The 22,665-nt window shown below is 35.2% G+C and overlaps 1 protein-coding gene across 1 annotated transcript; it reads left to right on the top strand.

Annotated features, from left to right (window-relative positions):
• Nucleotides 1–1,004: 1,004 nt before the first annotated feature.
• Nucleotides 1,005–21,215, top strand: LOC145681394 (uncharacterized). The gene is made up of 3 exons (XM_081753046.1): nt 1,005–1,088; nt 5,771–5,927; nt 20,730–21,215. The coding sequence occupies exons 1-3, from the start codon at nt 1,029–1,031 to the stop codon at nt 20,909–20,911; spliced, it is 399 nt and encodes a 132-aa protein (XP_081609172.1). The 5' UTR covers nt 1,005–1,028; the 3' UTR covers nt 20,912–21,215.
• Nucleotides 21,216–22,665: the final 1,450 nt, after the last annotated feature.

Raw genomic sequence — 22,665 nt, 5'->3', positions numbered from 1 at the left:
GTTGTTGAGCAGAATTTTTGGATTCCAAGTTATAGATGGTCGAGGAATTTGAAGCTTAAAATACATAAAACGATAACCATTCCTGTTGTGCTGTATGGTTGCGAAACATGGTTTCTTACTCCGAGGGAAGAACGCAGACTGAAAGTGTTTGAGAATGTTCGAACCCAAGAGGAACTGGAATGGGGAATAGTGGAAACTTCATAACGAGGAACTACATAATTTATACCCTGTACCAAACATTGTTAGGATCATCAAATCTAGGAGGCTCAGGTGGGCAGGTCATGTATCCAGAATGGAAGAAAGTAGGAACGCTTTTAAAGTCTTAACTGGAAGACCAATCGGAAAACGACCATTAGGAAAACCTAGGTGCAGATGGGAGGTTAATGTTAAGATGGATCTCGCAGAAATAGGAATACAAAGTAGAAACTGGATCCAATTGGCTAAGGATAGAAGTTTATGGAGAGCTTTTGTGAACGTGGCATTGAACCTCCGGGTTCCATAGGCCATAGAGTTAGTTATTTTCGAAAACAACAACCCATACACCGAAAATTCATCCGGTCGAGAACAAACTTGGCATGATGGTGGACTTTCACCCGTTATACAAGTGTATGAAATATTATTGCGTACAACCTTCTGGTTATGCTTAATCGAAATTCCATTTTAAAGATATATTCATTGGCCGTAATAATAAAAAACGTACTAAATATTGTTTAAAAAGCAGGTAAAGCTCAGTTTTGGTTTTAAAAAATACCAAATGATTTTTATATGATTTTGCATGTTTGACTTGCACTTATCTGGGTATAATATGTAATTGTATTTACAAGTTCAATTTATGTAAGCAATATGAAAGTATTCAGTAGTAAGCAATGTGAAAATATTCTTTCAAATACCGATATAACGGGTTTTTTTTAAAGTTAATCTCTTCCTTATGTTTCATACTTGAAAAATGATTATTTATTCATTTAGTATAAAACTGAATCAAATTCCTTCTCTCCCCTACAGACACCCGTACATGGATTATAACTTTCATGGTCCTCGTATCGATATATGCGTTACTAACCCTGGTGATGATGTTCGGGGCAATTCAGGTAAGGATATTTTATTTAATTTGCACTCATTTTTCTCTGTGTGTACGTAAAAAATCACTTTTATATTAATTTATACTATAGTCGTGTCATTGTATGAATCGTTCTCCAATCACGTAGCAGTACCGTCTAAAGCAGAAGACAGAGCGCTTATCATTGTCTGTTGATGACTTCATGTCCTTGAAAGGACTTGGCTGTTGCCACACCACGCTAACACACAAAAATCTATTAGCATTTTACAATGTAACTTTTTAGTATCAAAGTTTTACAACATCTAATACTAAAATATTTGCAATATAACATAACTTTCTGTATTACTTTAACAGAAAACTTTACAACAAAACGTTTTAGTATTTAAAAAAAATCATCACAACTTTTATAATACTAAAATGATAAACGTAACTTTTTAGTATAGAAATTCGACAACCTAACTTTGCAGTAATAAAATTTTACAAGTGCAATTCAGCCGACTTAATTTTTAAATTTCACCGCAGTATGCAATGTTTTTAACCGACACAGTAATGGATTCTATGAAAAAGTAATGCCTATCGGCAGTGGTGTATTTAGGGGGGTGGCTTCCGTGCTTATGCCCCCCCGAAATCTTACTTAGTATAGTAAAGTAAATGAAATATCTTGCAGAATTTTCACATTTTAGGGCAAAGATCCCCCTCCGAAAGTTAGCAAAGCCCCTTCCGAAACAAAATCGTAAATACGCCACTGCCTATCGGCAAGGTAGCGATGGCTACTTTTCTCTTTAGCAGAAAGAGAAAAAAGCTACAAGTAGCAAAAATAAATGTCATTTCTTTAGCGATTGCAAAATGTTTTAAAAATATATTTAATCTCTCTCATGATTTATTATTTCAGAAACACGAATTAAGCATTTAAAGTTCACGGGAAATATATCTTGATTCTCTTTCATTGAAGACATTAGTTCATTAGAACACATATATTTTATCTAATAGATTTTTAACTGCTGTCATCATTAGACATTGGATTTTTATGCTCTTAAATTTAATGATATATGCATGCAACTTGCTGTTATATGTGTTAAAATATGCACTTGATTATTATTATTATTATTATTATTATTATTATTATTATTATTATTATTATTATTATTATTATTATTATTATTATTATTATTATTACGTATTCTGCCTTTCGGCAGGTCCTGGGACTACTGAGGATTTTTTTTTCAATTTTAGATTTGGGCCTGGAAATGTTTCTTCCACTTTTATCGATCTTCAGCTTCCTCTTTTAACTTCCAATATTTTCTCTTATCTTCCAAATCATCGATCAGCTGTGTTCTTCCTATCCCTCGCTTCCTTTCCATTTTTCCTTCTATGGCGGTGTGAAGAAGACAATTTCTTCTCAAGATGTGTCCAATCCAGTTGGTCTTTCTACGAAGAATGGTGGCTAGAAGTGTCCTCTTCTCTCCTATTCGTTTTAAAACATCTTCATTTGTTGCTCTCTCTGTCCATTTTATCTTCTCCATTTTCCTCCAAACACCACATTTCGAAGCTCTCTAAATATTTCTTCTCTAACTTCCGTAATGTCCAAGTCTCTGAACCATACAGTCCAATGCTCCAAATATAGCACTTTACCAACTTCTTCTTAAGTCCAATATTGAACCTTCTTATTAAGTCCAATATTAAGTGATCTTTTCTTGTTGAATGCTTCGTTAGCTATGACAATTCTTGACCCGATCTCTTTGATGCAGTAAGCGTCTCTCATCGAAATACTTCCCACTTAATATGCACTAACAATGCAATAAAAGAGAGATTTTTTTTCAAACATGCAACAGAATTGTAACAGTTTTGTAGGTGAAATATAAGATCGAAATCTTACCTTTGTAGGTGAAATAAAATTTTACATTTCAGGAGCTTCTCTTAATTTACTTTTATGGCAGTTACAGTTTATATTTTCCTAACTTTTTTTAAAACACACACAAATTATGAGATTAAAATAAACACAGTGATATGAGAACACCACGATCTCTAGGTTTTCGTCGCATTTGCATTTTATATTGCATTTCCTTTACACGAAATAATACATGTCCCACTTTTATACACGTTTCCACTGGACAAAGAAAGAAGACAATCATTTTTAAGGATTTACTTTTTCCGGTAATTAATCTTACAATATAGAGGATGCTTCTGTTCATTTTTTGGTGTCAGTTGTGACATTTGTAGCCAAATAATGGCCTTTTAATGTCAGTAGATGTTACTGTTATTTATAGAGAGGAGCAAGTTTAGTATCTACGTATATTTTCTGGCAAGTTTAAATTTAACGCTTGAAAATGTTTTCCTAGCCTATGTCTTTAATTGTTGTGTAGTCGGAGTTTCTGGCAATATTTTCCACCTAGCGCCTGAATTTACCAGGAATTGACTGAGCTCATGTCGAACTTCAACTAGAGCGAAGCATTCCTTGTGTCTCTTGTTTCTGAATTGATGTTGACGCGATATTATAATATCTTTATCATTATCAGATGCCTCTTATCGTCTTGGGAATGGTAAGCGTATTTGCTCTGTTGATTGATTGCTAATTTTTTTGGTCCTCCATAAACTAGACATTCTTACTTCCTTTCTTACATGGCATAGACATGTAAATGCATTGAAAATAGAAACTAACATTAAATTTATTCCATACTATAAGCATAGATCTGAAATAAAAACATAATATGCTGAATATGCCCTTAAGCACTAATGCATGCTGTAACCTTTGAAATATGCATTTATATGCACTACAAAACTTCAAATTCGATCTATATTATTGTTGTTAGAAATCCCTACCAAGTTTAACAGAGATGCATATAAGCAAACAAAATATGCATTTGCGTAAAAATCCGATGTCTAAAGTCATCATGTGGATGATGTCAGTTGTCTGCGAACCAATCAAATCAAGCCACCAGCGTCTTTTCTCCAATATTTAGTTGCCTTGTTTATGCGAGTGACTTAATATACAACCAATTAATGATTTTGTATCAAGGTTTGAAAGAATACTAATGGTTTGTTATACCAATATACAAAAAAAGAGCTCTCTCTTGAAGCCGAAATAGTGGAATGGGAACGGCCTATGCTGTGTAACGGTTGATCTTTCAAATTCCGATCCTAGTTCGGAACCCACGTTAATAGTAGGTTCTAGCCTAGTCTCGGTGTTGTAGGGGAGTGTAAAATATAAGAACTCAAATCAAACTTAAAAATAATAATATGATAGAGTTTTCTCGTGACTTAAAAGTTAGCTTTCCGCGGGAGATTCGAATTTGAACTTTTATTTGAGCTTATGGTAGAAACTAAAATATTTTGAATTTTACGTTGTATTCTTGGTGTATGTCTCATATCACTTTTGCATCAAAGATGGACATTTAAACTTCAGAGAATTAATGATAGCATGACAAGCTAGTAACAGAATATAGTAGGCAATCTTGGTTTTAAAAAAAATAAATCTACCTATAAGGGTATATGTATCAGGCTTGCCAACCATAGAATAATTCAGGGACGGATCCAGGGGGGCGAGGGCACTTTCTTATTTTATATATAAACACAAGCCATCTCAGAGTTTGGAGCTCTTAAAAATAGCTCTAAGTAGCAGTATTACAACCCCATCGCTACCCCCTAGAAGTCCGTCCTAGATCCACCCCTGCAATAATTTATCGTGATTTACGATAACTTAAGCCTTAAGGCTATACGATAATGCCCTTGCGATTATACCTAAATATATTATAATTTTAGACAGCACGCTTTCTTCCAGTTTTTTGAATGTGCAAGTAAGTTGTAGATATGCATTAAATAATTATAAAACACACACAATGAGGTTTTTAACAGTCATTTCTGCTAAAATAAATCAATAACGATTTGAGAATTAGCAAATGGCAACCTTGCATCCATTCTTTAAATTCAATTATGCCTACGGGGCTAGAAATATTGTCGTTGTCAAAGTAGCGTAAACAAGGATTTTTTAAAAAATAGCGAGGACAGTGACGTCCATTTGGAGTTCGAAATTGAAGATTACTAAATAAATTTATTATATAGTATTGCAATTATTATCAGTATTATATTTGTTTCTATAATTGTCAATATTTTTTATAATAATTTTAACGACGGAATCGATAATTTTGTTCCTTCAAGTTGGCAACTCTGGTATGTAGTGCTAGAATATATTATATAAATCAGCCATATGCAATAACCGTCCCCTGGGCCGGCCCTGACCCTCTGAAACCCTTCTTCCGATCCTGTCGACCCGTTATTTAAAACGTATTTCATACATAATTTCTTAAACTGAATTGAATATTTTTCCAAATCTCGATCGCGACTGTCAGACATATCTCACGTATTTGGCAATATTGAGAAAACACAGAAGCCAACGTTTGTTTTCACCCCCTTCTCTGCCATTGTGCTATAACTTGCATCATAAGTAAGTAAGTAGGTTGTTTCTGCTTTTCTTTAGCAAGTGAATATTTTGGTTATTTTTATAACAGTTTTTATGTTCCTATGATGTTAAATGTATATACGATCAATGAGTTTCCCCATTGATTATGCTTATTAAAAATGTTATTGTCTCGTGGTACGGCGCTCGACACCAGAAATCCTCTGTAAATGGCCCACACCCTGTTCCAACTTGAATGTGAATGATGTAAATAATTTATAATTTCATACTTAAACATTTTTTTTTTTTTTTTTTTACAGTGTAGCTTTCCGCTGATGTTACCATGGGTAGTGCTAGACATAATGCGTCTAGTGACGATGTCATGCCTTCACATCATAGGCATGGTTCTTCTGAAGAATAACACTCTTGATCTCGGATTCCTCATATGCTGTAGCTGCATCGGAGGATTTACCATGTGTAAGAAATATTTTTATATATTTATACATAAACATATAAGAGTAGTGAAAAGAAACACATAGAGAATTTATATGAGAGAGGTATAATGAGTAAATATACATCTTTATTTATAAATTTTCCCTTTTATTGAACCAAAGCCTTTGATATAGAAACTTAAGGGTAATCAAAGGATACAAATTAATATATTGTTCAATGGTATTAAGAGTCTTCATTCCAGCGAAATTAAAATACCGCTAATTTTACAGTAGTTATGTGATATCTTCAAATAGATAAAAGATAATTGAAATATGGAACAAGAGCGCCCTAGACAATATTATTTTGCGTGATTTACCGTTATCACAAGTCACCTAGTGGCTTTCCGTTTTCAGCTGTTTAGAAACGCGAAAATAAATGCCGATTTTCAAAATGGCTCAAAATCGAAAGCAGATAAGTAAGTCGTGATAACGGTTTCTAATGTAAAATAATATTGTCTAGGGTGCTCTTGTTCCACAGTTCGATTATATTTTATCTATTTGAAGATATCACATAATTACTGTAAAATTAGCGGTATTTTAATTTCGCCGGGATGAAGACTCTTAATGAGTTCCGTGATTTTAGCCTAAGGTCCATCCTTCACTCGAAGATTGGAGAAATTCTCTACAGGAAGCCGGTTTCTGAGGACTGTGTCCTGATTGGAGGACTGTGTCCTGGTGTACCGTAAGCGTCTCTCGTCAAAATATTTCCCAGGTACTTGAAATTATCGACCTTTTCAATTTCTCTTTGTTCTACTCTGACCCGTAAGGGACTCGTTTCCACGGGATATTCTCATGACTTTCGATTTTTCGATGTTGATTTCCATTCCATAGTTTCCCAAGCTATAATAACCGTGTGATTTGCATATTTTACCTTGTTAATAAGCTGCCCTCCAATCTTGACACTTCCAGTTTCCATTAATGCTTCCTTCATTAAACATTCACTGTAAATGTTGAATAATTGGGGCGACATACTATATCCTTGTCTGACTCTTCTTCCAATCTTCACACTGTTAGTTTCTTCTTCATTCAAGTTCAGCTTCGCTCGTTGTCCTATGTATAGGTTGCGAATGAGTTGTCGGTCTCTCCAGTTGATCCTTATTAAGTATTTTCAGTATTTTCAGAAGTTTGGCTCAATTGAATAGGTCGAAAGCGTTTTGCCAGTCGATGAAATACAAACACAACTCTTCCTTTACGTCAAAAACTCATTCTGATAGAATTCTCATCAACCTAATGACATCTCTGTGCCTTTTGCTATCCGGAATCCAAATTGATCTTACTCCAAGATCGTTTTTATTTTACTTTCCAATCGCCTGTTCAATATGCATGATATAATATTTTCTTCTGCCTATACAATAAAATCGTGAAGCCATACGTCTCAGTTTCGCCACCCTCACTCTGCCCGTTCCGCATAATAAGACCGCAATGTTTTGAGACAACATTCATGGCGGAAACGAGAGTAACCAATCAGACGTGGCGATGCTCGTTTTCTTTCTGGCTTCATTGAGTTAATAGGATGAAGATACACAAGGGCAGATCCTCTATTTTATAACACGCTTGGCTAATATTGTGTCACACCATGTTCATTGCTCAATTATTTCCGCTTAGAAATATTGACTGTGGTAAGCAAAAGTTCATGTTTTGCAGCTCTCCCACGACTGTAGCCTTGTAATTGAAATTTTGGTGTTACTCAATTGGCCTTGCGTAGAGTCTGGTTGGCCGCAACCTGGATTCACACTCTCTTTTTCTTGTCTTAAATAATCCAACTAATGGAGAGTAAATAGAACCTGGAGGTTTCGGAAAATTTTCTCTGACTTGTACCTAGTTCACATTATCCTCCTATCCTACCACGTTAGAAATCGCTCAGCTTTTTGTCTCCTTTGATTTTGGCGTCATTGTTTCTCTCGTGGGGTTTCAACATGGTTCACATTTAGTATAACAAAAGTATTATGACTTTAATGACCTTCACATGATTACATTTCATTATATTGCAAGGTTTATTTATTTATTATATATACTATATACCTAATGGAAAACTACACAAAGCCTAAGCTACTTAGATTGGCGAACCTGTTTCCTTTGCATACAAGATCATACATTTCAGTTGCTACAAAATCATAGTAAGAATGTGCTTGTCCGAATGTCATAAACCTAACTAAATTTTAAACAAATCTGAGACGGTATTTGTATGAAAAGAATGCTTTTACTAAATTTTATAATTAATAAAGGTATATTTTCTCAGTTCCAATAAAAAATAAATTAGTATATCTTACTTCTGACGTTCTAATGTTTTGTGATCTTAACTGCACTTACATACTGATGAACCCTAAAGCTACAACGTAATAGTGAAACTCGACTTAGTGAAAAAACCTGTATATAAAACTAGAAAATCTTAAGATGTCTAGTTAAATTAGGTGCTTAAGATGCATGCGTGTGTTACGCTGTTTCACTCAACTTCATGCAAACAGAAAACTTACAGTAATTGCTGAGAATCTCAGGTAACTTTAAAGGCTTTAGCTCATTGTGCACCCACTGAGGATGATTTGTACATGTATTTCGCTGTTCCAGTTATTTTCGCACACAAAAAAGTTACATTAATTACTCAGAATTGAATTTAAAACAATTCAGATCATTTAATACCTATCTAGGACGAGCTGTGTATGTGTCCCGCTATTTCACTTAACTTCGTACAAACAGAAGAGATATAGTAATCATTATGAATCTCAGTCAATAAAAAACAGTTGAGGTCATTGTGCACCCACTTAGCACTGTTTATGCATGTGTTACATTCTTCCACTCAACTTCGTATAAACAAAAAGGCTACAGTAATTACTGAGAACCTTAGAAAACTTAAAACTTCATGCCATTTTTTTTATCTATATAGAGATATTTGTGCATGCGTCCCACTGTTCTACTCAATTTTGTACGAACTGAAAGGTTACATTACTAACTCAAAATCTCAGGCAACTTAAAAGACTTTAGCTTATTGTTTACCCACCTAAGGCAATCTCATGTATTCCACTGTTCCACTTAACTTCGCACAAAAAGAAAAGTCACAGTTATTATTCAGAATCTCAGGCAATTTAAAAAAAAAAAAAAACTTCTGATCATTGTGCACCCACCTAAGACGATCTGTGAATGTGTCCCGCTTTCTACTCAACTTCGTTCAAACAGTAGAGTTACAGTAATTACTGAGAATCCCAGACAATGCAAAATACTTAAGCTCATTGTGTACCCACCTAGGACGATGTGTGCATGTGTCCTGCTGATCCACTCAACTTCGTACAAACAAAAATGTTACAGTAATTACTGAGAATCCCAGGCAATTTAAAAAGGCTTCAGCTCACCTAGAACGATAAATACTTGTGTCCTATTGTTCCAGTCAACTTCACACAAACAGAGAGGTAACAATAATTACTGAGAATCTCAGGCAATTTTAAAGAATTCAGATCATTTATTACATATCTAGGACGATCTGTGCATATGTGCTGTTGTTCCACTCAGTTTCGCACAGAAAGAAAAGTTACAGTAATTATTTAAAATCTCAGAGAATTTAAAGGGTTTCAGCTCATTTTTTACCTATCTAGGACGATCTGTGAATGTGTCCCGCTGTTTCACTCAAACTTCGCACAAACAGAAAGATTATAGTAATTACTTAGAATCTCTATTTTCTTAATATCTCGACATTTCACTGACAATCCCCTCTTTGCTCTGGGGAAATAGGTGTCGCAACAACACAGAAGTAGAGAGAACTAACACCAAAAACGGTGTTAACCTGGTGGTCTGACCTTGAATTTTAACACAGAGGTGTTGAATTAACACCAAAACGGTGTCATATGGCCTTGACCTTGAATTATGACACAGATGGTGTGTTGAAATAATAAGAAAATGGTGTTGAAATAACACAGGGACTGTGTTATATTGATACTTGACATGGTGTAATATTAACAAAAAATAATTAACACACAACACACTGTGTTACTTTCTTCGTGTTGGTGCCACACCGCCACAAAGTAACACTCAGCATTTTTTCCCACACTACCGACTCTGAGATGGTGTCGAATCAATCTGGTAAAATATTAACCGGTGTGTAAAATATTAACACAGATCTGAATTTAACACCGCTCAACACCGGTTGTGTGTTAAAAACATATCCCCTATGTTAAGCACCAGCACCGCCGGGTCTTTGTTGAATTAACACCACATGGTGGTAGTCACGCTGCAACTACTTAAAATTGAGTTGAATTAACACAACCATTTTTTACTGTGTGGGGAACCACAAAGGGAACATTTTTAAAAAATGGGATAAAAAGAAACTTAAAGAGAAAACTGACGTAAATAATGGGAAAATGATGCTACCAAAACCTAGTGCTATACTAAATAATACAATTTGTATTTATACGAGGGTCATTCGGAAAGTAAAGAACGTTTTGCGCTAGCGCGTGCGCGTGTTCCCCCACCCCCGCTACCGCTGGCTTATTGACCTGGGCATGCTTTAGCCTCAGTCTGGCACCAGCTGCGATCCGCTACGGTCCGTTATTGCTTCGCTGTGCGACTGTAAAATGTGCGATACAATTACTGATCCCGCCAAGTGTGAGGTTATAGGCGATTCACTATTGATGGGCTGCACGAATTCTTTCCTGAAATTTCAAGAACTTTGTTGTACGAAATTGTCAGTGGTGAACTTGGTCACAAAAAAAACTAGTGCAAGGTGGGTGCCTCGACTGTTATCGGAGGAACACAAAACCAAGTGAATGGGAGCCGCATTGACTTTTCTCAGCCGTTACCATAAGGATGGCGATGAACTTTTAAATCGTATTGTTACTGGAGATGAGACGTGGATTTCGTACATCACTCCAGAAACAAAGCGCCAATCCATGGAATGGCACCATTCAAATTCTCCGAAAAAGCCGAAAAAAGCCAAACAAATGTTGAGTGATTGGTTCAACAGTTTGGCGGCAACTGTGTATGCCGAAGGCATAGAAAAACTTGTACCACGGTATGACAAGTGTTTAAATTTACACGGCGACTGTGTCGAAAAGTAACTTAAGTATCACATAGTATGTAACACAAATTTCGCCTTTGTATATCAGTTATTAAAGTGTTTATACAAAAACGTTCTTTACTTTCCGAATGACCCTCGTATGTGAACAGTTAATAGAAATGAAATTGGAATGGCAAGCCTTGTTTCATGATGTATGCCTGATAGAGAAGATCTAGTAATTAAGAAATGTACGTAAATAATAGGAAAACGTAAAGAAGAAATTTTTTAATTTCCACAGTTTGGAAATGAAATGGGGAGTGCTGATTCCCACAGTTTTGGATAGATATACGCCAGGATTGAGCGTGTGAATTTACCGGTTCTACAATTATTAAATTAAAAAAAAAAAAAGTATTACGCAATACATTTCGAAGAAAATTCTCTGATTTGTATGAAGCAAACTTTGAAAATGTTTAGTCTCAAAACTGAGATTTATCTCTGTTGAAATTATTACTTAAAATTGGTTGCGTAAATGGAATTCCAAATTGAGAAATCTATCCGATATGCTGGATATGGTAGCGAGACAGGTTCGTGTAAATGAAGATTGATAGTCAAAGGAGGAGCTGAACGCCATATTTATGATTCAACAGCAAAGACAAATTTAAGCGAATTTACATTTCATAAATTCCCACCACAATAACACTGTCTTTCAGTGAATCTTTAAGTTCAAAGCATAGGATGATAAAATATATAGTTCATACTTTACTTTAATATTTGATAAAATATACCAACACATTTTAGATCTTGTTAAACTGTTGGACCTTGTAATTTGAAGGTAGGGTAATTTACAGGACAGTTCGGTTTTGAACTTCTTGCCCGTGTCCTGTATGACCTCAAAACCGGACGTTAAATGTCCGGTAATTCTCTTACTAGTCCAATTTTCTGTTCTATTCACACGTGTCAGATTATTTTAGAGTGATGTAATTAGGGTCAAGATGCCGAATATCGGATGGTTTCCCAACATCGGATACCAAGAAATATTCTGTGTGAGGTGTTGCAGCCTAGCGGCCGTTATCGTAACTGCACACCAACAGGTGGGCCATTTCACACTTAAGTTATGATATCTCTCTCAGCATGTTTATTTGTGTGGTGAAGTGTTTTGTGATATTGACCTTAAGAAATATTTTCAGTACTACAGTTGATTGCGTTATGCCATCCATAAAGATAACCTAATCATATTCATGCTACACTTATAATATAGGCCAGCGTTTCCCAACCGGTGTGCCGCGGCACAGTGGTGTGCCGCAAATGGGTCGCTGGTGTGCCGCGAGGAAATCGGAACAAAATTATTAATTCTATAGCAATCAAATTGCAAGACATACAGAAAAAGGTATATTTGTATTTCAAATTACTACTATGAATCTAAAATTTAAAGTTTCATACTGTGTTACTTTTCTGTAGAACATTTTTCTGTACATTTATAATTTTGAAAAAAAGTATTTGTTATCATTGTTATGACCATTATTGCTTCTTTATTGTTGTAGACTATTTCGTAACTTGAAATTTTAAAATATTATTCAATCCTTCCGGCAAAGTAAACATGCATACGAATTACCTATATTTGTGTTTTAAAAGTAAAAGAGATTCGTTTGTTCGTTCGTTATTTAGTGATCCTCCTTCTTAATGAAAGGTTGGATACAGTTTTCGAAAAAAAAAAGTGTACTTTTAACAACTTGAGCCCTATATCTGATTGTAATTGTTTTCTATTTTTAAATTAAAATGAAAAATAAGCATAATGATTTACCACGGGGAAAAAACAGTGGTCTAGCTTTCTTCTCTGTGAGAAGGATGTCAGTAATCAGAAAAAAATACTACAGTATTTTATATTTTCAAATAATAATAATAATAATAATAATAATAATATGTGTGCCGCGAGAATTCAAGTTACCCTGAAGTGTGCCGCAAGTTGAAAAAGGTTGGGAAACGCTGATATAGGCTAAGAAGAGTAGTCTTAAATTATATGATGGTTTGGTAGTTCGTTTCTGTTTACGTGATGTATATAGTTGAAAGTTGGCACACGACCTACGTTGCCAAATATCGGATAGTACAGAGGTTCCAAATATCGGATATTAGATATTAGTGAACGGTATTGCTGTTTGCTTATGTCATTCTTCGGTCATTACATTTGACAGAAATCTCTCGAAGGAAGAAGTGGGATTCTGAGGCTATGCTCCAGGTTGTTGCTGCCGTCAAGGGAAAGAAAATGGGGTTTCTCAAGGCATCCAAAATCTTCAATATTTTGTTCACAGCCGTATAAACTAGGGATGGCCAATTCCGGAATTTTTACTTTCCGGAATCCGGAAAGTAAAATCGGAAAATTCCGGAATTCGGAAAAATTCCGGATTTCGGAAAAAATCCGGAATTCGGAAAAATTCCGGAATTCGGAAAAAATCCGGATTTCGGAAAAATTCCGGATTTCGGAAAAAATCCGGAATTCGGAAAAAATCCGGAATTCGGAAAGAATCCGGAATTCAGAAAAAATCCGGATTTCGGAAAAATTCCGGAATTCGGAAAATTTCCGGATTTCGGAAAAAATCCGGAATTCGGAAAAAATCCGAAATTCGGAAAAATTCCGGATTTCGGAAAAGTTATTTTTTGTTTTTGTAATCCTAAGAATTTTGTTCAAATGCAAACGAACAAATTTCCTTTTTGTAATCCTAAGAATGTATGATGCAAGTTAAGCTGAAACTTACATCCTAAAGTATACACTACTCAATCTTCCCATGGTTAATGAGATGTAGTCCAAAAGTACGATGTACTCCGAATATTTAATTTTTGTTTTACTGTGATATTGTCCAGAGGTAAGACATATATCACACTGAGGTAAACAACTTGACATAATGAAGATGTTATCATACGTAGTTTTCCAGAAAATCGTGAGAAACGATTTTTTATGAAGTTAAAATATGCGTCGCTTGTTGCCAGTGTGATGCAATTGATAACTTTTATGCTGGAATAGTCTTATTATTATTATTATTATTATTATTATTATTAATCGTTTATGTACTGTAAAAGAAAAATATGAACCGTTAAGTAGTAGATTTTATCTGTTGTTTTTTTGATATCTTCTAACAGTAATAACAAATTGCTTGTAAATACGCAATGATTATCAAGGAAAATGGCATATTAATGTAAGGACTACTCTGCAGACTAGCAATAAACAATAAACAATAACAGATAAACAATAGTCCCCCCCCAAAAAAAAAGTAACTAACTTGGGTAAGTCAGAATGTTCGCGAGAATATAGGGACGCATTGAGACTAGCAAAAAACGTGGTGTTATTATTACTCAAAGGGCCGTACGATGGAGGCTTTAACGTTAATGTTAATGGCACCAATGAGCACTTACTTGCTCTAACGGTTAACATCATTTTTGAGATGATTCTTAGAAGTGGGCGTGTTGGCATGCAGTTGGAGTACTAACGATTTGCGTCACTATCGAACACTAACGTAGCACTAGCGACGTTTAAAGTCGAAATTGGAGTCTGACATAAGTGGCTTGTCAACTTCACGGACATTATATTTTCCTTGAATGCGAGAATTTTGCGCCCGGGAAATTTGCGCCCTACCACAAAAATAGGAAAAAATGCGCTCGCAATATATTTGCACTGGGATGTTTGCGCCCTACCCCAAAAAGAGGGGAAAATGCGCCGGCTATATATTTGCACTGGGATGTTAGCGCCCTACAATTCAACTTATTATTGTATTGTGTAAAGTAACTTCCACTCGCACTTGAACTAGGCTTGCCTCTCATCGTCTCAGTGAGTTACTCCATCCGTTATAATATTCCGAACAAATGAAAAAAATACAATTTTAGTTCACTAAAGGGCAATCCATACAAATACAATTTTTCATTATACTACAAAATTTACAATAAACGTATAAATGACTGATATATAATTATTTATTAATATAATCAAAGAGTATAATTTAATCTACAAAAAGATGTTTGGCTCAACCCAGATATCTCTGTTCACAATCCTTGCGAGTTGTTTGGCTTTTCAGGACACAAAATATAGAAAAGAAAATGTAAAGTGAATGTAAAATCAGTTCAGTAATATTATCAAGAAAACTATGTACAGTGTGTTTACTTGCTGGAATTACACTTCAAACACACAATTGCGTTCAGTCGTTCTTTCAGGAAAAATGTTCCGGGGGGCACATTTAGTATTCCGGAGGGGGGTCACTGCTGGTACTATTCTATTTATTATTATATTATAGACGTATTATTTTGGTCTCCTCCGAGGGGGCACTCTGAGAGCTCTGGGGAGGCCAGTGTTCCCCCAAAATCATCTCTGGAAGAAGCAGTGATTGCGTTGATCCGTTGTGTTCTTTTGGCTTATATTGAAGTTTATTCTCCCCTTATATAGCCATAATGAAAATAAATCACAAATGGCATGGTTGTGGGGGGAGGATTGTTTATGTTGTAATGTCAGCCCCTCCGAGGAAATGCGTAAGCTCCAATAGGTTCTTTTATTTCGCAGGGCTCAAACTTCCCGGTGGAGGTACATCGCAGGCGCAATTTTCCCTGTCCTTGAGGTAGGGTGCAAATTTCCCAGACGCAAAATTCTCGACACCGTTCGAATGACCTCGGAAGACGATATCTTTTTCAATACTTTTTTTTTTTTATATTCTTTTACTCGAGATTTCTTCATAGCTTCTTATTAAAATACTTACTAATATATCCTCATTTTATTCTCCTAACCAATCAATATGGGTGTGTTGTCAGTAAAATATTTAGATTGATCGAGCCTCTGGTGTGTAACCACAGTATTTCATATCATGCCCCCATTAGAAATCTTGGCTAAACGAACCAATATATGTTGCCAATAAAATAGTTTAGAATGATTGAGCCCCTGGTAAATAACCACAGTATTTCGTGACAGACCCCCCCCCTTCCTATTACCATATTCTAGCTACGTGCCTGACTCAGCTAATTCTCTACATTCTTTACCAAGTACACATTTTCTAAAGCGGAAAATGCTCTCTAAATACCTAAGCTTATTATTTTCAGCAGATGCACAAACTGGGTAACATTCTATCTACATGAATGTTATATATGTCGATTACTGGAAACCGCTTCTCGCTATCTATTACCCTATTTACTATATAATGATTAAAGTTGAAACCGGAAATGGTTGATTTGTACCGCTTCCGGTTTGAATATTACATTCATCAGGGAACTCGATTCTTAATTATTGACTCTGTACATCATGGCCAAAATTGATTGGTAATCCATCAGATAGTTCTTGAGACTGTTTGTTTCACTGACGGACAGAATGAATATATGGCTATAGAGTTTTGATAAACTAAATTCGTTAATGAGTGATGATGGAACAAATATAAGAAAGGGAACCAAGAGTACCACCGGGAAAATTTTCGAACACAAAATTAGCCATCGAAAACCCACATGTCCTGGGTTAGAATACCATAGATGAAAACTCTACCACTGAATCATCAATCACCCGCTTATTAGTTTTGTTAACTATTATATTAATATAAATTAATGAATGCCTGCTTATGTTAATTATTGAACAATTACATTGTATACTTCGTAAAGTCAAAAATTATAAATTTGTATTTACTGTACATACAGTGAGCGCAGAAAGTGTTCGTACACCTATGCTATTGAAACGAGAATGCCTGCGAAAAAGAAACAGAAAATTTAAGAAGTGTAATAACACACACAATATGAATAATAAAAACTAAGCTTTATGAATATAACAAAAAAGAACCACAAAGACAAATTTAATGGTCAGAAAGTAAATAAATTCCGTAGAAAATGTATAGAGTAGACGCAAAAAGTGATCGTACACCTGACGTACGAATACGAAACAAAGATACCACAACTGGGGTTCACTAGTATTCACCTGAGTATACACCTCTGTATAGCATGACGAGTAACAGAATGAGTTTAGTTGTGAATAGGAGTGAAAAAACTGCACGGTGGGCTGTCGAAATGGGAAGCAACCGAACAGAAACAAATGAGGAGACAAGAAAAGTAATTATTAAAGTGCATAAGAAGGGTAAGTCTTTGAGAAAGATAGCAAACCTCAGGGGCAGATCCATAGGGGGGCGATCGGGGCCATCGCCCCCCCACAAGAGGAAACTTTCTTATTTTATATATAAATAAACCCATCCATAACAAGTTTGGAGCTCTTAAAAGTAGCAGTATTACTGCCGACCGCCCCTTCCCCAGAAGTCCGTCCTGGATCCGCCCCTGTATAGAGTAGCCAAAATCGAGTATTTTCCGCTGTATGTTTGGAGTTGTTGCCTTGCTGAACAATAAATTGTTTTCTGCGCACTAGTATGGAGATTTTCCTTTAATATGTTAATATACACTTTGTGGATCATCACTCCATCGATAAAGTGGAGACGACCCACTCTTGAGGCATTCATACAACCCCAGACGAGCACGGACCCTCCTCCGTGTCTTACTTTAGGGACGAGATTTTGAGGATTCATCTCTGTATTCACCTTGCGCCATACCATACGCCTCCCATTGGACTACAGAAAATTAAATTTACTTTCGTCCGAAAATATGACCCTATTCCAGAAAGAAGCCTGATCCCTTATCTTTATACTCTTTTTCAAACTTTAGTCTCTTTATACGATTTGTCTTGTTCACCCAGAACATTTTCCTGGCTATCCGACCATGATACCCTGCAAATATTCCGCACTGTACTGGCTGATACTTTAACACCGCGTGTTTCCAGATCCGTTGCCAATTGCACAGCACTACTTTTTGGAACCTTTTTTCTTTCCCTAATAATGTAACGTTTAACTTGTTCACTCAACACTCTTGGTCTTCCAGTTCTTTTTTTTATTATTATTTTTTTTATTATTTTTTTTATGGTTTCGCACAGTGATAGAAACATTATATATCGCAATTATTGTTTGTACTGTTGAACGAGGCCTGTCTGCAAGGTTTGCCAGGGGCGGATCCAGGACGGACTTCTGGGGGAGGGGCGGTCGGCGGTAATACTGCTACTTTTAAGAGCTCCAAACTTGTTATGGATGGGTTTATTTATATATAAAATAAGAGTTTCCTCTTGTGGGGGCGGGGGGCGATCGCCCCAATCGCCCCCCTTTGGATCCGCCCCTGACTCTATAATACCTTGAAACAGCTTCGCACACCTCTCCAATCCCCAGACATGAACCCCATAGAACATCTATGATCTGTTCTGGAGACAAGAATCAGAAGGCACAGCTTGTCTACTAAAGAAGGCCTAAGAAAAGCTATTCAAGAAGAATGGGACATAATCAGTCCCGAAGCTACAGAACTACGAACTACTACAGGTGAAATCAATGCCACGAAAACTACAGACAATCATTAACGCACAGGGTAATCCCACAAAATATTAAATAACGTCATATACTTTATAAGCATTAATTCAATCATAAGTGTACGGTGACTTTTTGCGTTTACAAAAAAGGAATTCTCTCTTTTCTTCTGAACAAAACAGTGATTGTGTTTGTTTGGCCTTTCTCTTGTATATAGAAATAAAATGTATGAATGTGTAGTCTTAATTCTGGTTATATATATATTTTCCACCTCCCGTTCTCATGCTAGCTGTTTTCAATATAAAGTATGCACGGTGTACGAACACTTTCTGCGCTCACTGTAGGTATGTTGACAATAAGCAAATGTTATTAGAATATTTGTTGAGATTTATTTTCCTTCACTGCCTTTCGCCTGGTTAAAAAGTAGTTTGCAGTGCTTTGGAGTAGCTGCAGGTGGGAACGCGATAATGTTGGAGACATACCGGCGACTTTTTTGTGTGTGAAAATAAGACCTTTCTCATAAAGTAGTAAATAACTGCAGTAGCAATTGTCTACGTAAATGATAAAGACATATCCAACTACAAGAAATTAATACAGTATATATAGCCTATTCATTATTGTGTTTCTCTTTTAACAGCTACTAGCTAAGGATGGCCAATTCCAGAATTTTTACTTTCCGGAATCCGGAAAGTAAAATCGGAAAAATTCCGGATCTCGGAAAAATTCCGATTTTTTCTAAATTCCGGATTTTTTCCGAAATCCGGATTTTTTCCGAATTCCGGATTTTTTCTGAATTCCGGAATTTTTCCAAAATCCGGAATTTTTCTGAATTCCGGAATTTTTCCGAAATCCGGAATTTTTCTGAATTCCGGAATTTTTCCGAAATCCGGAATTTTTCTGAATTCCGGAATTTTTCCGAATTCCGGAATTTTTCTGAATTTCGGAATTTTTCCGAAATCCGGAATTTTTCTGAATTCCGGAATTTTTCCGAAATCCGGAATTTTTCTGAATTCCGGAATGTTTCTGAATTCCGGAATTTTTCCGAATTCCTGAATTTTTCCGAATTCCGGAATTTTTCCGAATTCCGGAAAGTAAATTTTCCGATTCCGGAAAACAAAATTTCCGGAATCCGGATTCCGGAAAATTTTGGCCATCCCTAGTATAAACTTGACAAAGGTGGTGAACTATGGATACGATGTATGCAATGTCTTAAACGGACACACGAACTATATGCAGGCACTGATTCAAAAACGTGGAAATCTTTTGTTTGTGATTATTGCCAATAATTTAACTTTTTGGTAGAACCTACTACAGAAAGTAGTTTGTTTTATAGAACAACGTTTAGTTACATCTACATATTTTGCAACTTTATGTTTTATTTACACCATGTAATATAATTCAAATAATCCAGAATCTTCTCCAATTCTGGTTTTCCTTAATCCTTCTCATTTAATTTCCGTGCGATATTAAGACCCTTTACTATCCGATATTGGGCAACCTTTTTCAGAACTGAGAAAAATGCCACTTTGTACCAAAGTATATATATATATATATATATATATATATATATATATATATATATATATATATATATATATATATATATATATATATATCTTTCTTTTAATATTTCTTTTATTGTTTCGAAACTTTCAAATTATAATGTACAAACATAACAGAACATTTAGAAAAGGCTATATCAATGAAATATCTGTTGGTAAAGATTTTATTCCTTTTTATCAAACAGTATCCGATATTCGGCACTTTTCCTATAATGTTTGTCGGTGAACATGTTTAAAGCAGAGCTTATAATTCGCTTTGATATCAACCTGTCGTGCACGGAATTTGCTGAAGAATCGAAGGCAGGAAAATTTACTGAGCTTATCAAAACTGCTGAAAGTCAACAAAAGTACATTTTCAAGAGCGCAGCATCATTCTCAGCTACATCTTCCAATTAAATAATGCATCCAGATTCAGTAAAAGTATGTGGGCATTATGAGACATTACCAGCCCTAATAAAGGCAAACTTTTTTTTTTCAGATATATTTTGTGCATGTCATAATTACATTCCCAAATTATATTTGCTTTCCTGTTTTAAATACAATGTATTATTGATGGTAGACTATAAAAACTACATGGGCTGACTCAACCAAAACTGGAATGAGTATGTTTAATAAATGCTTCAAAAGTAAGGAAAGTTATTAAATTCGAATTCTGAATTGCTCAATTTCATGTGAAATAGCCACTTTCAGGTTGTTCGCTTTTATTTAACGAGCGGTAATGTCACAATTTTATGAGTATACGTACTCCAGGAAGGTGTCCGATATTTCCCTTTTCAAAAGTTGGCAACCCTGTTTGAAGCCTAGATCTACATATTCTTAGAATGTCCTTTTATGGTAAGGAATATATATATATATATTTTTTAAACTCATTTCTAATAAATTCTTTTTAAAATGTTTCTTTGCAGTGTACCTGTATTATCTGTGGGGCTCTGTGCTTAGCATGTGCCAGATAATACGAGAGTTGGAAAGGGCGGAGAAGAGGAAAGCGAAAAGGGCCGCGGACGAGGAGGCCATGTATGGCAGGAAGAATGGATTCCAGGACAAGTTTAACAACGCATATGGAGCGCTCCCTGCGCCAGCTTATTAACATTTACGAAAAGATTGATTTCTATGATCACATCATCAAACAAGTAACGAAAATGGGACAATTTTAGTCATTAGAATCGTAAAACAAGGATAGATAAATACCTACAATTTTGAGAACATATTGCCAATTTCAGTTTTTAACTTTAAAAAAAAATCACTTAATGTTTTATTTGTAGTGTCTTTCTATAGTAATTTTCAAGAGATATTAACATTTATTTTTATGATGCCTAAAATAAGAGTTTTCAATGTTTTCTTCGTTAAATACTTTAGATTTTTTTCTTTAAAAAAAAGTTTTATGTTCGAATCCTTCAAGCCGAGAACTCCAGTACACAATCACCCTTCAAATACGGGGACGACATCCCGAGCACGCACTCGCTGAATGCAATTTAAAAAAAAAAAAAAAAAACTCGACATTGCTCTGCCATCATTGAGTGTTCGGTATAGAAGTTTGTCAAGTTTTACTAACAGTGTATTACTGTAATATTGAGGTCTGTACGGGCTCAGGTCGAGCCCACGGGCTTAGGCCCGGTCCGGTCAGTGGGCGGACTCGGGTCTACAAAGCATAGAACACCTCGAACTCGGGCCAAACTGTTCCTCCGGCCATAATTTTTTAAATATACAACCATATTTCTCGGGCCTTTTCGGGCCTAATTTTATATAAATATACTGTACAATGACATTTATCGGACTGTTCTTTCTGGAGAACTTTTAAAGCACAACTGCAGAATTAAACCTCTAATTGCTGTAAATAAAAATACGATTTTGCGTTAATTATTAAATTTCTGCAATTCGGGCTTTTTTCGGGCTCATTTGATTATCACACGAGCTTAGACCTAAAAGTCAAAACATATTTCGGACTCGGGTCAGGCCTGACATTATAAATTCACGGACTGGGCCAAGCCCGGGCTAAAAATTCCGGTTCGTGCAGACCTCTACTTTAATATCACCAGTAGGATAGGGGAGTAGGGATTTCAGACAGTCAAAACATGTTGAAGACTGATTTTTTTTGTTGTTGTTGAATGCTGTGTATCAAAAGAAAAATGCATTTTTGAACAGGATCATGTGTACGAATTCTGAAGAGTGATGTGTTAATTTTAAAATACATATAAAATTTTAATTGTTACAAAGTAGTAATTTTCAGTTTTTTTTTTTTTTCAAAAAATATTTTTGTTCATTGTTTGTAATTAGGTAACATAATCTATAATCATTTCTATCTTTTATTTAAACTGAAATTCTTCGGTCTTTCGAATTCCTTTTCTTCTATTTTTTCTAAAGCAAAACCTCATGGAATCTCCATACTGAATAGCTTGATTGTAGGAGTATATTAATTTATGATAAATGTAGCTTTTATGAATACCTTTAAGTGGGTATACTATGCATAATTGTTAACACTTTTATTTATTTATTTATTTGTATAATAATTTGCTATGTCTATTGTTCTTTTGACAAATAATATTAGATTAAGGTAAAAATCCTTTCTTGTTCGCAAATAAAAGAGGACTAGTGAAAATGCGGCGTAACCCGCATTAATAAGTTCTCGAGAATGACAATTTTTTCAATTTCCTAACAATTTGACATGCAAGAAACTTAAGAAAATTTTAATACCATATTCTAAAAAAAAATGATTGAAATGTTTCACATCATTATGTCTATGAAGCTTTTACATGCATATTGAGTAAAAATTATGACCAGAATTCAGAAATTTATTCTGTGAAATCTAACAAACATATGCTATTGTGAGACATGTCCTAAAAA

This window comes from Thermobia domestica, chromosome 3 (genome assembly GCF_964235325.1).
Source record: "Thermobia domestica chromosome 3, izTheDome1.hap1.1, whole genome shotgun sequence".
Taxonomy (NCBI): Eukaryota; Metazoa; Arthropoda; class Insecta; order Zygentoma; family Lepismatidae; genus Thermobia; species Thermobia domestica.
Note: the sequence above shows the minus strand (reverse complement) of the source record. Positions and strands in the feature narration are given on the sequence as shown.

Excerpts from the sequence above, each read along its gene's own strand:
- LOC145681394 (XM_081753046.1), top strand. The coding sequence starts at position 1,029 with ATGGTCCTCGTATCGATATATGCGTTACTAACCCTGGTGATGATGTTC. Across the intron at positions 1,089-5,770 it reads TGATGTTCGGGGCAATTCAG|TGTAGCTTTCCGCTGATGTT; the intron begins GTAAGGATATTT and ends TTTTTTTTACAG. Across the intron at positions 5,928-20,729 it reads CATCGGAGGATTTACCATGT|TGTACCTGTATTATCTGTGG; the intron begins GTAAGAAATATT and ends GTTTCTTTGCAG.